At 35.6% G+C, this 15736-nt stretch overlaps 1 protein-coding gene across 2 annotated transcripts; it reads right to left on the bottom strand.

Moving 5' to 3' along the window:
* Positions 1-268: 268 nt before the first annotated feature.
* On the bottom strand, positions 269-14506 carry LOC132295372 (ABC transporter G family member 7). Of its 2 annotated transcripts, none has more exons than XM_059793604.1 (12): positions 14146-14506; positions 13367-13557; positions 13126-13276; positions 12602-12734; positions 9252-9453; positions 6370-6646; positions 5817-5948; positions 2566-2786; positions 2105-2317; positions 1900-1984; positions 691-994; positions 269-618 (listed from the first exon to the last, which is right to left on the bottom strand). In XM_059793604.1, exons 1-12 carry the CDS (start codon positions 14389-14391, stop codon positions 608-610), a joined length of 2166 nt encoding a protein of 721 aa, XP_059649587.1. In that variant the 5' UTR covers positions 14392-14506; the 3' UTR covers positions 269-607. The 2 variants fall into 2 exon arrangements, with proteins under 2 accessions (XP_059649587.1, XP_059649588.1); XM_059793605.1 differs by having other exon boundaries at positions 754-994.
* Positions 14507-15736: the final 1230 nt, after the last annotated feature.

Genomic DNA, 15736 nt, shown 5'->3' with positions numbered 1-15736 from the left:
ACCTTTCAAAGTGTAAAGTGAAGGTTGAAGTCACCGTAGAGACAAATTGGTGTGAGTTTCTTCCCAATAAAAAATTAAAAAAAAAAAAAAAAAATCCCTCCTTTTTCCCAAGACCAAGGAACATTGAGAGGAAGGTTTATGATGAGTCCAAATAAAATGATTTATTTCCTCCCTTCCTAAACCCTTCCTTTTCTCCTAGATGGACGTTCCATCCATCACAGTCACTTGTTCCTCAACGCTTTCCTCATATCAAACGGACTCTTAAGTATCAATAAACTAAACACCAATTATAGTACATTACTAGAGAAACAAACCATTCAAAACAACACAACGAAAAAATTAAAATTAAAAAACCGACAAACAAACTAAAAATAAAAAACAAACAAACAAGATTATCCTGAAACTGTAAACTAAATCACATTTACTGAAACTTGGTGCTGTCCTGGCAAGCCATCCATCACAAGCAGCTCCAAATAAGAATCTTTTAGCTGAGTCGAGTTGTAATGATACAATAAATCAACAGTGTTAACTGCAATCATGTTTCACTAGAACAGCTCATTAGCTCAGAAAAGGCATGGGGCTTTCCTTTATTGCATAGGCATCTTCTTTACATAGCACCTGTATGAGATAAAGCATCAAATAGGAGCACATCTCATGTCAACATCATCAATGCCTAATTAATTTACAGACCTTCTAGGTTATAGAGGTTCATTTGGTCAATGGGAGGAGATTCAAGCTTCTCGGTTGGTTTACCTTGGTCATGCAGAGGAGGTTCAAGTTGCTCGTATGGTTCCTCCTCCTGGTCACTCTTAGAAGGCTCAAGCTTTGGCTCTGTTTGGATTTGGTTAAGAGGCGGCTGCTCAAGGCGCTGGTATTGGGGCTTGTTTTTCTCGAGGAGAAGATAAGTGGTGCAGTACAAAAACAACAGTATTCTACTTTGAGCCATAACTGTATCTCTAATGCGACTGCCTCCAAAGGAAAGGCGGTCAAGTGCCTGCAGAAATCAAAAGGAAAAAAAGAAAATCAAAATAGCTCAGTTCTTTCATCAGTCAACTTGGAAGCTTTTGTCCCACCACATTTATATAAACAGACAATAAACCATAGTTGAGGCATGTGTAGTGAGGCATCTATAATTTTGGTATAGCAGCCGTGTTCAAGATCTGCAATTTAAATTAATGCCCCGACATGGACTCAACTCAATCTTATGAGAAACCATTTCAATGAAATGTAAACCACCCCTCACCCCCACCCCCCTACACACGCGCACACACAAAAGTACATATACACATTTATAATGGTGGTATAATTAGAAGGGCAAGAAAGAACAAGGCTCCACAAGGACCTCTCAAAAGTATAAAGCTACAAGGTCAGCAACAAGCAGTTATCGCATCTCTACAGGAGGTCAGTCCATCACGATGACTCATGAAGTTATAAATTTTGGCGCAAGACATTCATCATGCATATGAAGCTTGAGATTCTTGACACGAGAGCTTTATCATTTTTGATAACCAGACGGTGGGGATGACAAAAACTACTTTTTGCTTATCTTGCAGCTGCCTTAAGCAAGATCTCCTCATGAAGGCTCATCTTTCTTTTCTTTACATAATGACAGATTAGGCTTAGTAGAAGCAGAAGCATAATCTTGAAACAAAAAGTTCAAAGCATATCAAATAATATAATTTTTTTATCAGTACGATAGAAACTTCCAAAATCCTAAGATCTCATGCTCAACAAGCCTGAAGCTCCACATATACCAGCCCTATGGCCTGAACCATAATCCAGTAATTACGATAAAAAATTAGTTTTGTCCACTCAGATTCTGGTCTGATCCCATTAGAGCCATCCCTTTTGAGATCTTCATATTAAATAATCAAATAGTGTTTAAATTTATTCCCTTACCTGTTCTCCAGATTGTATATCAAATGAATGCTGATGATCAAAATGAAGACCAGTAAATTCATTGATGCAAAGCCCTTGAAATGCCCTGAAAGTACCCCAAGAAATATTAGCGATATCAATGGTCGGGAAAGAAAGAAAATATCCACCAGTCAGTTTGTATCAATTCGATGAGATTTCTCTCACTGGTAAGTAAGAATAAATTTACCATCTTATAAGTGAAGCACGAGGAATCCATCGAAAGATTATAGGTGTATTATCTGCATTAACATAATAGCCTCCAAATACAATGAAAACTGTCATAAGAGACGGCCCTAAGGCCATTGCTGCTTCGGTGGTTGGAACCATCGCCCCAACAGTTAGGCCCATTGCAGATGCAGCAAAGGACTCCACTGTCACAATTCCACAGAACTTTCCAAATCTAAAAAGTCAAAGTTCAGAATCAGTTCCATCAAATGTTGCAATTGATAAACTATCCCATGCCTAAAAGGTTAAATTGCTTATATGTATTAGCTTAAACATTTACTAGCAAACATACACACAGCAAAAAATATTGAAAGCTCAAGAAAATATATCATTCGGAGTTGAGGATGATATAAAGTAGCATTCACAGCTGCATTTAGTATCACAATATGAACCTCATAATGTTAAAATTAGCAGAAAAATCACCTGGACAAAGTAGGATGGAGACGAGCCATGGGGTACAAAACAGTGCCAAATAATAATGGAAATGCTGCTCCAACAGGGATCTCAGCTATCAGCTTGGACAGCAGATACGGTCCTAATGTATAAGACCCTTTAGCACGCTCTCTATCTACAATTGCACGTTCCTTGGGAAACACACCCACTGTCTTTGTGAGTGCAGCCATTGCTGTGTTTATAGCAGCAACCTGAGAGAGGAAAATGAAAAGAAGGAAAAAGAAACCCAGATAAACAACCAAATATTGTTTTACTTGAATATGTAAACTCAATCAAATTGGAACTTGAATATCATAGCTTCCAATTTATTGACAGAAATATTTTTCTTAATTTTGACAAGACAAGGATAAAAGTTCAGCAAGGGACATTTCACAGACTAGCCACAGCAGAAGAGTGGAAAACTGCATATGAGGACTTCAGAAGGGGATGAAAATTCCTTAGTAATTCCATAAACGAACTTAAAAAAACAATATCCAGCGACATGAATGTCATCAACTAGATTTGAAGTGGAAGTTCTAGTAAACTACTTGAATGAACCATATCAATTAAAAATTCAGTGTATCCACCAAATTCTAGTAAAATACTTGTATTAACTGGCTGAATTGCACTTATTTTTGGTACATAAGATAGAGAAAAAGCTCGGCCCACAAGAAAATAAATAATTAAATAAACGAAAAAAATGAAATAAATAATAATAAATAAGAAAATGCCAAACATGCGTGCACATTAAGAGAAAAGGCCAATATAAACCATGCGCAAGACATATGAAACTGATGGTTGAATGGCACGAGAGTGCTTAAGACCAGGTACTTGTTATGAAATGGATTTTCTCACTGTTACCATGCAAAATTATTATTAAAATGGATACATTTTGAACAATTAAGGAGCATATGAAATATAAAATAGGGAAAATTACACTTACCCCTTCATGAAAGCTTAAATTACACATGGCACCCTCGTATTTTCAAAAATTGCGCATGGTACCCTTAATGTTTATGTTTAGGTAACATTGAGAACCCAGCCATGGTGGTCAAATGGGTTGACCGTTACAAAAGGATTATCTAAACAATTTGAAATGCCGATTTTTTCCTTTAAACAAGTAAAAGGACAAAATACTCCTTAAACATCTCATTATATGGACAATTTTGCCTTCAGATTAAAGACCATTCTACCCTTGTTTCTCTGACTAGTCCACAGAAGTTTGGGTTATTAATGGATCGATTAATTCAAGATTTAGTCTGTATATACACAAATTGCGTGTATACATATATTTACATCTAACATATTTTAAGAATATATATCTAATATACCAACATGCCAATGGCCTAACGGTACCCAGCTCCTACTTCCCAAAGGGAGGTTAGGGGTTCGAGCCTCGGTGGAGGCATGTGTGTGTGAGTACCAAATAAGAAAAAAAAAAAAAAAAAAAAAAAAAAAAAATCTAATTTACTAATTAAATATCTAATACATATTTTAGTATATAATAAATAAAGTTATAGAAAGAAAAAAGAGAGTATATTCTAGTTTAGATTCAACTTAGTAAAATTATCTTCCCCACTTTCTACGTTCTTGCTCTTCAACCCATAAGAAGCAACTTGAAAGAAAAAGATTCCCTAATTCTAGCTTCTGACTCCATTTTTTGCTTTGTCGTACTTGAAATCGAGCCTACCACGAAAAAGGGTTCAAGATGTGCCCAATACCAAGCTCCTTTGCCTTTGATGGCTTTGGTTCGAACCTTGACCAACCCTTCGTATCGTTTGTTTATGGCATTTACCGCAACATCTGTGGTGGATATTAAAGGGACCAAAGACATGTCAATTGGGGTTGAATCAATGTCAGCCACAGGAAAGGAGAGTTCGAAAATGCGTGGCGAGTTTGGTATGTATCTAAAAGAATCAGAAGCAGACCTAAAGCTTGTTGGTCTGTGGTTTGGGTTTTATACATACAATATACGTAGATATATTTATATATTTGAAACGTGGTGAATGAGCTGATGGGTTGAAGAATGAGATTAAATAAGAAGTGTGATTTAGTTGGAATTAGTATTAATTCTAGTTGAAGCAGTGTATTTAAATAAATATGTGCGGATTAGAATACTTTATTATAGTTGTATTTGTGTATATATAGGTGTATATGTATATGCATCTTTATATGTGTGTGTGTGTGTGTGTGTGTGCATCTTTAGGGTTTTAAAATGGTACTACAAAGAAAATATGGACTTCATTCATGGGCTTTTAAGTCTTTTCACAATTCATTAACTTGTCAATGCTATTTAAGAAGTAACATTAGGAGAATAAGGGTATAACCGTAACTTCAAAGTTTCCGTTAACAATGTTAGCCGACAGCTTCTATATAGGTGTATATGTATATGCATCTTTATATATGTGTCTGTGTGCATCTTTAGGGAAATGGTACTCCAAAGAAAATATGGACTTCATTAATTGGCTTTTAAGTCTTTTCACGTTTCATTGACTTGTCAATGCTATTTAAGAAAGTAACATTAGGAGAATGAGGGTATAACCGTAACTTCAAAGTTTCTGTTAACAGCGTTAGCCGACAGCTTCTATTAGTGGTTGCAGTGTAATTTTTTAAAACACAAACGTACCAATCTCAAGAAGTACAGAATTTGTGGTCAATACTTGAGCTAGATGTTGATAACAGAAGTAGGATGCCAGGCATAAAATGGTATTGAAGTCTTCTGTACATGAAGTCTTCTCTACAGAAATTCACAAGTGCAGTTACACAATCACCATGGCAAAAAATAGTAATGGTTTCATTGACAACCTCGGAGATTCATCCCTCAACGAGGACAAATAAAGATGCAAAAAAAAAAAAAATCCCACAATTACTATGATGTTTCACCACTTAGAACATCATCATTCCCATAATTTTCTCATTAAAGGGGCAAAAAAAAGTGAAAGAAGAGCTATTCATAAAGAGGGTGTTCCAGGCTTAGGTCCTCTTCAATTTCAATTCTGTCCACTTATTTTATAGCAATTATTAACTATAAATTCATGTGGAGCCAACCTATGCTAAAGGAGGCAATTAAAATAAACAGTGCGTGATGGAAATGGACAGAATCAAAATTGAAGAGAAGCCTATTGTTCCTCCTTAGGGTTATCACAGCTTAAAACAACTAGAGTTGTATACTGCAATGAATATTTTGCAAATCAATCATAACTATATGAAAGAATTTCGAGTTAATCATCAATATTTTGTACCTGGAGCAATCCCATTCTGTCCTGTATTGCAGTCTGAGATCTTCCCATTCTCCAAAAAACTGAACCAAATATTATTGCTGATGCAATTGACATTCTTCCCCGAACTTTGTTTGTTGGCCCATCGCGAGAAGCCTAGTCATTCCATCCATTCACAGGTCCTCAATTAAAGAGGACAAGACATTGAAATACTGACAATGTAAATACAATTTCTACACAATAAAATTACAGAAGTAGATTGAAAACGAGAGCTTCTCTACAGCATGTCACATAACAACCTACTGTATTATATGAATCCACTGTACTAGCTATATGCATCTTTCTGGTTGTTTCCTCATTGTCAAGTGACTTAAGTCATAACAAACATAAAAAACTGATGGTGAATAATATTGTTAAAGTCTGTCTGAACACCAGGAAAATTACTTAGGAAAATGAACCGCAATTATAGATGGAGCAAAGTGAAGGACTAAAATTATGTCTTTGCTGGATATGTATATATATATATACATAAACAGTATAGTAACCCTAAGAATTGAATGACTTTAGAAAGAACTACCTGCATCCACGCACGTTTAAGAAGTAACCAGAACTGCCTCCACCATCCTCCTTTCCATTTGAAAGTAGTTTTCTGTTTCAAGTTCATGCTCTTCTTAAAGGACTCCCTTCTAGTAAGAGAAGTTGCATATAGAATTGATGATGTTTGTTGTGAGAACGACTCAACAAGACCATCTATCCTTTTCTGGGAAGAGTAGACACTTTCGGCAGAATTATAGTCTATGGATATTAGGTCAGCCAAAAATTCAGCAGGATTCACATGATCTGGGCAACGATACCTGTTGAGCAAGCATTAATCTGTTAAGTCTTTCTGAAATAGCAGTTAGAAATTACTCCTACATCATGAATAATTAAAAACTAAACATAGCACTCAGTTATACACATAGTGCAGCCATAGACCATAAATTTTAAAAGCGAACAACTTGTATCATTATTTTGTGTGCTAACAACATAATAATGGAAAGCATTCAACACAGATGGTTAAATATATGCTAAGCCGCTAATAGGGAAGAAATGGAAAGGGAAAAAAAATAGTTTCCGATTTGATTTGGACATAAATACATAATAATACAAGCAGCATTATGAATGTTACCGTCTTATGGACTTGACAGTCCATTTGCTATAATGTGACAACTTGTGTACGTTTTTTTATACTTCCTGTGTACATTGTTCTAGTTAAAAGAAATTATGAAACAGCTGTTGATTTATCAAAGGCTCATGTAAATTTTTACATATATTCAGGTTCGAAACTTCAAATCACATGTTCAATTTGTACAGTGTGCTTCATGTTGTTAAGGATCTTGTTAGGATTAGAACTTAGTGTTGCCAAATTCATGACAAAAGCTGGAGTTTGTATTTTTGTTTTTAGCTTTTAATCAGATTTTCAAAAGTTAGCTTATTTAGTAAGTTTGTGGTGGTTCCTTTGTCCAGGAGCAGTCAGAATCTGAATATACATCAAACGGCAAAAAGCTAAAATCACCTTTTGGATAACTAACTAACCAATTAGGATTTCATGATCATGCATTCTCATTTTAATGCATAATTCACACACATCTTGATTCATGAAAAAGATGTTTTAACTGCATAAAGTTGTTTTTGGAATAAATATATTTAAACAAGAATTTTTCAACAAAAATATATATATATATAGGGAGCCTCGTTGATCAACTGACAATTTTCAGAAAAATTAATAGACTATATCGAAGTCAAGAGTAGCTCGATCAAAGTGTCGATCGATAAAAATCTGCATACACACTGAATTCGAGCCACAAAACCCAACACTTACATTGCCATCAACACCCAAGTGTTTTTATACAACAAACACACACAACCTAGACGACTAGTGGTTGAGACCAATTCACTAGTGGAGAAGTTCATGCATGAGGAAGAACTCTGGTAACGAGCGAACGGGCAGCCTTGATTTTCAGGAGAAAGTTTGGCGTCCTTAATGTCAATGAGGTAAGTAGGGGTTTCTAAGGTTTTGAGAATTGTTAACCAAGGTTGTAACCTTCCTCTCTCAGAGTGGATTTGGTCTGCCTGGACTAGGTCCCGTAGTTTTTCTCGATAAGATATTCCACATAAAAAAAACGTGTATTCTTGTGTGATTGCATAATTTATATCTTTCTGCTCTCTATACTTAACTACTTCATATTGCTGTGTTTCAATAATAATTATTAGAACTTAGAATCAGTTATTTTCAATCTATTCACCAATGTAAATTAGTTTTTGGCCTTATGCTAAGTGGTGTTAAAACCTCGGATTCCGGTCCTTAGAACTATCATATATATTATTCATGGTTCACCGCATCTTGTGAAAATTTATAATTTATATAGGAAAAAGGAGTCATTCGCCACTAATTATTTGCCAAAAAACAGTTCATTTACGGTGTTTGGCTATTTGTAAAAAAAATTATGCATGTTTTTTGAGGGAAAAAAAAAAAATTTATATAAATAAATAACAGCTTATAGAAACTGAAATAATTTGTGAGTTATGACTTCCTCCTCAACATGCCATTTTCATATCGGCAGATAGACTCCTGAGCTCATACCATATGCATATATATGTGTGTGTGTGTGTGCGTGTGTGTGTGTAATAATTATATAATGCACATACACGAAGACCTATATGAACACGTAAGGGTGCTTAGTTCACATACGCATGTGCATTATATATATTTATATATGAGTTTATACTAGTACACACCTGTCACGTGCATGTCAATGTATAGTGGATCTAAATATCTATATATCCATATATCCATTCTATATACACACGTATCAATGGCACTAAATACAAGATATGCATGTTTATATGTAACATGGAGTTTTTAGAATTGAAGATTATTATGTACAACTTCAATCTGACGCTAAAAAGGAAAAGGAAGTTCAAGTTTTCCAAGGAAAAGGAAGTCATTGTTTTCTATGGGAAAATAATTATGTTAAAACACTTTTTGGAGTAATATTTTTACATCAAAACAACTGGAAGACTATAGTTTCAGCAGAAGTTTATTTAAAAACAAAATTTAGTTCTAGGAAACAAACCAGACAACTCAATCGTCCAACAATCCCTTTGAGCCACCTCTATGCCAAACAAACAAAGAAAGTACAGCCAAATGGTTAAAAGATAGTTCCTATTGACAACTCGAAACTGACTTCAAGGTTACCAATAGTTGCAGTAAATATAGATTGGATACCGCGTCTGCTTGGTGGCATTTCTGGAGAGTAATTTTTGTTTCTTTTGAAAACTAAAATTTTGCATGTAGCATGCTAGCTTATTTTTAGCAAGATAAACATGTCCAAAACAAAATGATAAAACAATCATTTCTAAGAAAGAGGCAGTTGTACACACACAGAAATATTAGATGAGCCAAGTTTAAATAACTACCCAAAATTTGAGAAGTAGGTCAGTGGCTCATCATGTGCAGGACCAGCATAAACAAGTGCGCCTTCCGTTAGCAACACAATGTCGTCGAATTTACTATACACTGAACCTCTAGGCTGGTGTATGGAGCAAATTACAGTATGTCCATCCTGTGCAAGTTGTCGGAGTGTTTCCATTACCTTCTCTGCCTGGAAGGCATCAAGTCCTGAAAGCATGTAATAAGTTATCTAATTACTAAATCAACAAAGAATTGGGAAAAGAAAAAAAGACGAAAATTTCTGCAGATATAGTCATAAATTTGAAAGTTCCAATACAAAACTAGGTTTTGGTAGAACAAAATGTCCATTAGTATGTCTATATGTGTATCACTGAAGAGAATGAAGATGAAGTGACATCAAAGAAAATGGAGAAATTCATCAAGCTCAATCACATAATTAGGTAAAGGTGATATAAGACCTTAACGAACATAGGGATCTAGGTCAGATTTTTTTATTTTATATTATTTTATTTTTCCTAGTTGGTACTCACACACACGTCTCTTCTGAGACTTGAACCCCTGGCCTCCCTTTGGGAGGTAAGAGACTGATACCGTTAGGCCACTGGCCCGTTGGTAGGTCAGATTATTTATGAGATAGATGGACCACCATGACCTAGACTTGGGCCTAAAAAAGATTTAAATTACTATAATCAAAATATTTTTGAAGCAGGGACTCTGATTGATTGAACCCTAATGTGGATTAATCGAACTATTGGAAAATTTTAAAAAATTAAAGAAGGAATGATTAAGAGCCCGACCGACCCTTGAAATCAAAGCAGATTGAATCGAACGATTGATAACAGTCGATAAAATCTATCAAGTGAAGGCTACTAGAGTAGCTCGAACAATCAAACCTGAAGCCCAATCAATCCAGGCAAAAGTTTTTGACTATTCCGAATTTCATAAAACTGACTGATACAACTTTCCTATTTTATTTAGGATTCCTGTATTGACTAAAGATACATGGTTATAATGTTCTTGTGAGATTGAGAGGCACAAAGAGAGAGAATAGAGCTTTGATATGCAATTCTGGGTTTTACATAGCACACCAAGAAATTCCATATGTGATTAAGTAAATCAAAGCATGAAGTCAAATGAAGATTATCAACCATCAAACAACCAGATTTACAGAAGATCAAGGAGCAAATGAACAACCAAGGAGAGCAAACATTTTTAAAAAACAAGTTTGTTGATTGACAACATACATGATTGATGGAGAACGATGTATGTGAGTCTTAACTCTCAATCAAAGCTAAATAGGCTAACTTTAGAGGATAGAGTTTGATACCTAGGGCTTTAAACATTTTTTTCTCTATAGAAGGTTGTTTTTGCCCGGACTGAAGGTCCTATTTGTTCCCCCTTTCTAGGGTTTTCCATGTAAAATTTAGTCTCTCTTTTAATTTTTTTCAGTGAATCTCTCTTTTACTTTGTGATAATGCCTTATGTGTTTTCGAATGCTTACATATTTTTAATTGGTTTGATCATTGAGACATGAGTTAAATTTAATTAGGAATTAAAAAATTATAATTGAAGATTAAAACTTAGAATATTAAAATCCCTATGACTTATACTCCCCTCTAGGTCTGAATAGAACTGTGCATACTATGACGTAACAGTCTAGGCTGTTGGTCCTCCCCTCACAGTTTTCTCTCCTTATATTTACTGCTTCAGTTATACCAAGCCCAAATGGTACAATTATCACGAACTAGTACAGAAGTTATGAATAATTCAATGATGAGTGAGCATAACGACATGAAATCACTGGAAATAGCTGAAGCTAATAAATCATTTTGATAACTAGAAAGAGGAAATATTTCAAATTTTAAAGGATAACATACGAAAAATAAAAATAAAATATAATGCTTCAAAGAAACATTGAAATTTCATGATCTTATTTCATCCTATAAAGACCAAGATGATGTTTCAAAATTAACTCATGAAGCCTCTCGATTAAAAGCTCAGAAAATGACATATAATCCTTCAGTGGAAGGTTGGGGCAAGAAAGCTCTCAACACTTGGCAACACTTTAATTTGATTTACATGGTCGGAGACTAGACATCTAAGTCACGATGACACTTCTACAAAGGAGCCATATATGTGTCAAACACGTCAGCCATCAGCATGTCATGGACACGAATAATTACATGTATGACACTTCTTGGTTGTGCTCATAATGTAAATATATTATATAGTTTCATATACTTGACAACACTTTTGCAGACATTAATCAATACTTGAACGGAGCTATGTTCCATACTCTCGTAAATAGGAAAAAAACGCTCCAAAATATGCACCTTGCTCTAACAAAAAATTGGAAAAGAAGAAAGAAAATAGGATGGTATATGTATCATAAGAGAGGATTAGTAGTATATATACATAATTATGGAAAAATATTTCTCAAGTTGCATTTTCCACATTATGCAATGATTAACATAAAAGCCATGAAAATGAATCAAAATTATATGTTTGTCTTATATGCTATATATTCATTTAATAAAAAACTATATGTTATAGAATTAGGTCAATTTATTCCTTCCACACCCTCCGTCACAAGTAGCCTAATGTTGGACATTGAAAAGTAGTTGCGAAAATTAAGCCGAGTCAAGCTGAGAGTTTTAATCTTATCTTTTCAAGACTCGTGCTTAATCAAGGTAAAATGGCATATTCAAGTTTGGCAAGTTTTGGCTTTCCCAAGCTTGTTTTTGTTAGTAAGACTAAGCAATTAATAGTTTACTGACTGAACAAGTATGCAGAACATAACAATGGAGCATAAATTATTTCATTTGGACCATATATATAAGATTCTAAATCTACTGAAACAACAAATTATATGAGCCAGATTGACTGGAAGATAAAATCTATTACTGTATATTAAGCAGACCAAGTTTATTCTCCGGTGTGGTCTCTTTCATTGTAAGACTTTATTATGATTATGGAGTGTATTGAAAAAACATAATGGGATAAACAATTAACAAGTATTAATCTATTTTTTCTGCAGTTCAACCTCTACACTGTTACTACTCCAAAACATTCTCTTTATACTCAAACGCTCACCAAATATAACCACCCCATATGATTCTCTCATCAGTGCCTAAGAATTATCTTTAAACTCAAAATCCTATGAGTCTCTCGATTGTACCTAATTAAATATATCCCAGCTAATGTTAACCAGTCATGATTACCAAGATGCTCAAGAGTTGTTATCGGCAATTTGAAAATAAAAATAAAATGTGCATATGCGGAGTGTTTCATCACCTTTCCTTACAGAAAACAAAGAGACATTTAGGCAGACCATAGAAATAGAAAGCATTCATACCAGTAGTAGGCTCATCAGCAAATATGGCGGATGGGCTAGCAATAAGCTCACATGCCATCGATAGACGCTTCTTTTCACCACCACTGATTCCGCGGACTTTTGCATCCCCAACCAAGGAATCAGCACAACTGACCTTTTGAAGAAAGACCATAAAGCAGCCACCACAAGGAAAAAGAAATCATAAAGCTTTAAAGTTTCAAAGTTGTTTCCAATCAAAGTTAAATTTTTCATCTAATAACAGATAAGATTGATATTACTTATAACTGCAAGAATTCTGAAAGGAAAATAGGAAGTACTCAATAGGATCACACCTCCGAATTCTTGGGCAACAATCACTCTATTTTGAAAAACTAATAATGACTCACCATCACATAAAAGAAGTAAATGTCAATATCAAGGAATTTTGAAAGGAAACCTCAGTCAAGATCAGCTACTTAAAATACTACTTCTCAATTGGAGACATGATCTTTTGATACAATTAAGCTATGCAAATCAACTTTGGAAAAATGTAAAGCCAGCCTTACCAAGCCTAATTTGAACAAGAGATTGTTCACATATTCATCTCTCTCTTCCACGGAAGGAATGTCTGGTAACTGGAGTTCAGCGGCTAGAGACAGTGTTTCTCGAACTGTCAACTGTGAGAAAAAAAGATCATCTTGTCTCACATAAGCAAATCTGCAATAGCAATTACAAAAAATACAATAAATCAACCTATATTTCAAAGGAATGCTTTAAGAGTTTCACTTTCAGCCAAGTCTAACATACTTGTAGCTTTTGTTTGACATTTTTCGTCCATTGACCTCCAAAAGGCCAGACAAATGTAACCGAGGGGACGCCATTGTTTGACCTGCCAGAACATTGAGAAGGGTTGTCTTCCCTGACCCTGATGGGCCCATTATCGCAAGCAGTCTTCCCGGTTTCACCTCTCCACTCACATCTTTAAGCAAGAATCTCACCTAGCAAATGAAACAACACATAAATTTTAGCTGATTATCTTAAAATTAAATAATTGATGCTGTCAGTAGTAAAAAAAAAAATATATCTCAATATCTCTTGGTCTCATTTCTGAATTCCCAATTACTGAAGATTACTACAAGTCTTTACCTTAAACACATCAGCACACACGTACATAGAGACTGAAGAATGTCAAATTCATTAACAAAACCTGCTAAAGTTTCTAAAGTTCATAGCTATACGGCTATAAAATGAGCACAGAAACGTCACAAATAAAATATGCTCCGTTTGGTTGCTAAGAAAATCACGAAAATATAAAACTGTGAAAATTAAATTCTGAGTCCTATGATTTATATTCTTGTTTTCCCAAGGTATACATGTGCGTGTACGAAAAATATTTCCATGAGTTGATTCATACAGATAGTGAAATTAATCTTAGTTGAGTACACGTTTCTCGTTCCCCTTGCATTGAAAATTCTTCAAAGCAATACTTCAATACGTTCTATTACATTTTCTCAGCCGTCCAAACACAATTTGGACAAAACCCTAGCTATTGGTCATTGATTAACTATAGATTAAGAATAACTCACTGATTTGGAGGACTTATCAGAGAGGGAGCACGTGATGTTGCTCCACCGGATGGTAACTGGAGGAACTTTACCGGATTCCGTATCTTCGCCGCCGTCGAATTCTCCACCGGCACCGTCTTCATCGTCCTCCTCCTCATTTTCCGGCAACAATGCCGGACCAGGGCCGGAGAACAGACGGAGCAAGAGAGCTGCCGCGACGGCGGCCAGAATCTGACCCACACCTCCTTTACCGCCAAATCCCACCATCTGACCCACACCTTTCCCGCCAACAATCAACACCGTTATCTTCTTTTTCTACTTCGTCCTCTGTTGAAGCAGAGGTCTCAAAAACAGGTAAATGCTCCTAATGCGTCTAAAAACCATATCGTACTCCGTATTACACATATTAATATAGTCCCTGTATTAACTTCCCCACATACTAACGGCGTCGTTTCGTCCATGGATGTTGGTTACACGACACCGTTTTATGAATGTCAAGAACAATTTTCTCTGGAAATTGGCAGTCAAAATATAACGGAACTGCTACGGGAGACGAACACGTGTCCCTGTGAGGATAAGATGGGTTTGAATTGAAGGAAAATTGGACTGCTCAGAAGATTTGACTGTTGGGTCAGCGGGTTGGGTTGGGCCCAAAAGTCACCGTACCAAACCAGTAGCTGGCAGGGGAGCTAAAGTAAATCACACTTTTTTTTTTTTTTAATAAAAATCCCAAAAAAATTGTAAAAAACCCCCCAAAATCCCCCCCCACCCCAAAATATACATATATAAAAAATTCAAAAAAATTATCAATATTTTGGAAATCAGTGCTTTTTATTTTTATTTTGTCTTAAAAGGACATTTTATCTATTTCAAATTTTAAAGGGTAAAGTGCATTAAACCCCTTTCAACTATACCTTAATGAGGCAAAAACCCCCCTGAATTTATAAAGTAGCATAAAACCCTCCTAAAGTATGTTGTTTGGTTGCACTTTACCCCAATCCGGCAACCGGCCGATGGATTTCTACCATGTGATAGCCCATATTTCTCTAAATGACCATAGAGCCCTTATGGAATGTAAAAAGACCATAATAACCTTTAAAAACATTTGGACCCAACTAGTATCCAAACAAGCCCTAACGTTTTGTCCGTCTCCCTCATCGATCTGTGCAGTATATATCTACCTATATATGTATACATCTATATATATATATATGTTGTATGTTTTACAGATGCTCGTGACCGGTCCTTTGGCATTAGAATTGAAACGATCCAAGGCATAGAAGCTTGGATTCATCCCATTTACAGAACAAGAAAATTTCAAAATTACAAAAAAAATAAAAAATCAAAACCCATTTACAGAACAAGAAGCTTGGATTCATCCTTGCCGGTTGGTCCACTCCACTGCCGCATTTCTTCCTCACGGCCGAGCCCTCGCCGGTCCATCACCGCCGCTACACCACCCGCCGTCCATCACAGCCGACATCATCCAAAGCCGAAATTGCCGAGGCCGCCTTCATCCTTTCCACCGTCCGAAGCCTTCAACCCATAACCACCGGTCCACCACCACCTTCAACCAATTAAAACCATCACCGCTCTCCACCCAAAACCTCCA

The sequence above is a fragment of the Cornus florida genome, unplaced genomic scaffold, assembly GCF_030987335.1.
Source record: "Cornus florida cultivar Cherokee Brave unplaced genomic scaffold, ASM3098733v1 CherokeeBrave_3.0.0_Hap2_Chr02, whole genome shotgun sequence".
In the NCBI taxonomy this organism is placed as follows: Eukaryota; Viridiplantae; Streptophyta; class Magnoliopsida; order Cornales; family Cornaceae; genus Cornus; species Cornus florida.
The sequence above is the reverse complement of the archived record's forward strand: the minus strand, read 5'-3'. Positions and strand labels throughout refer to the sequence as shown.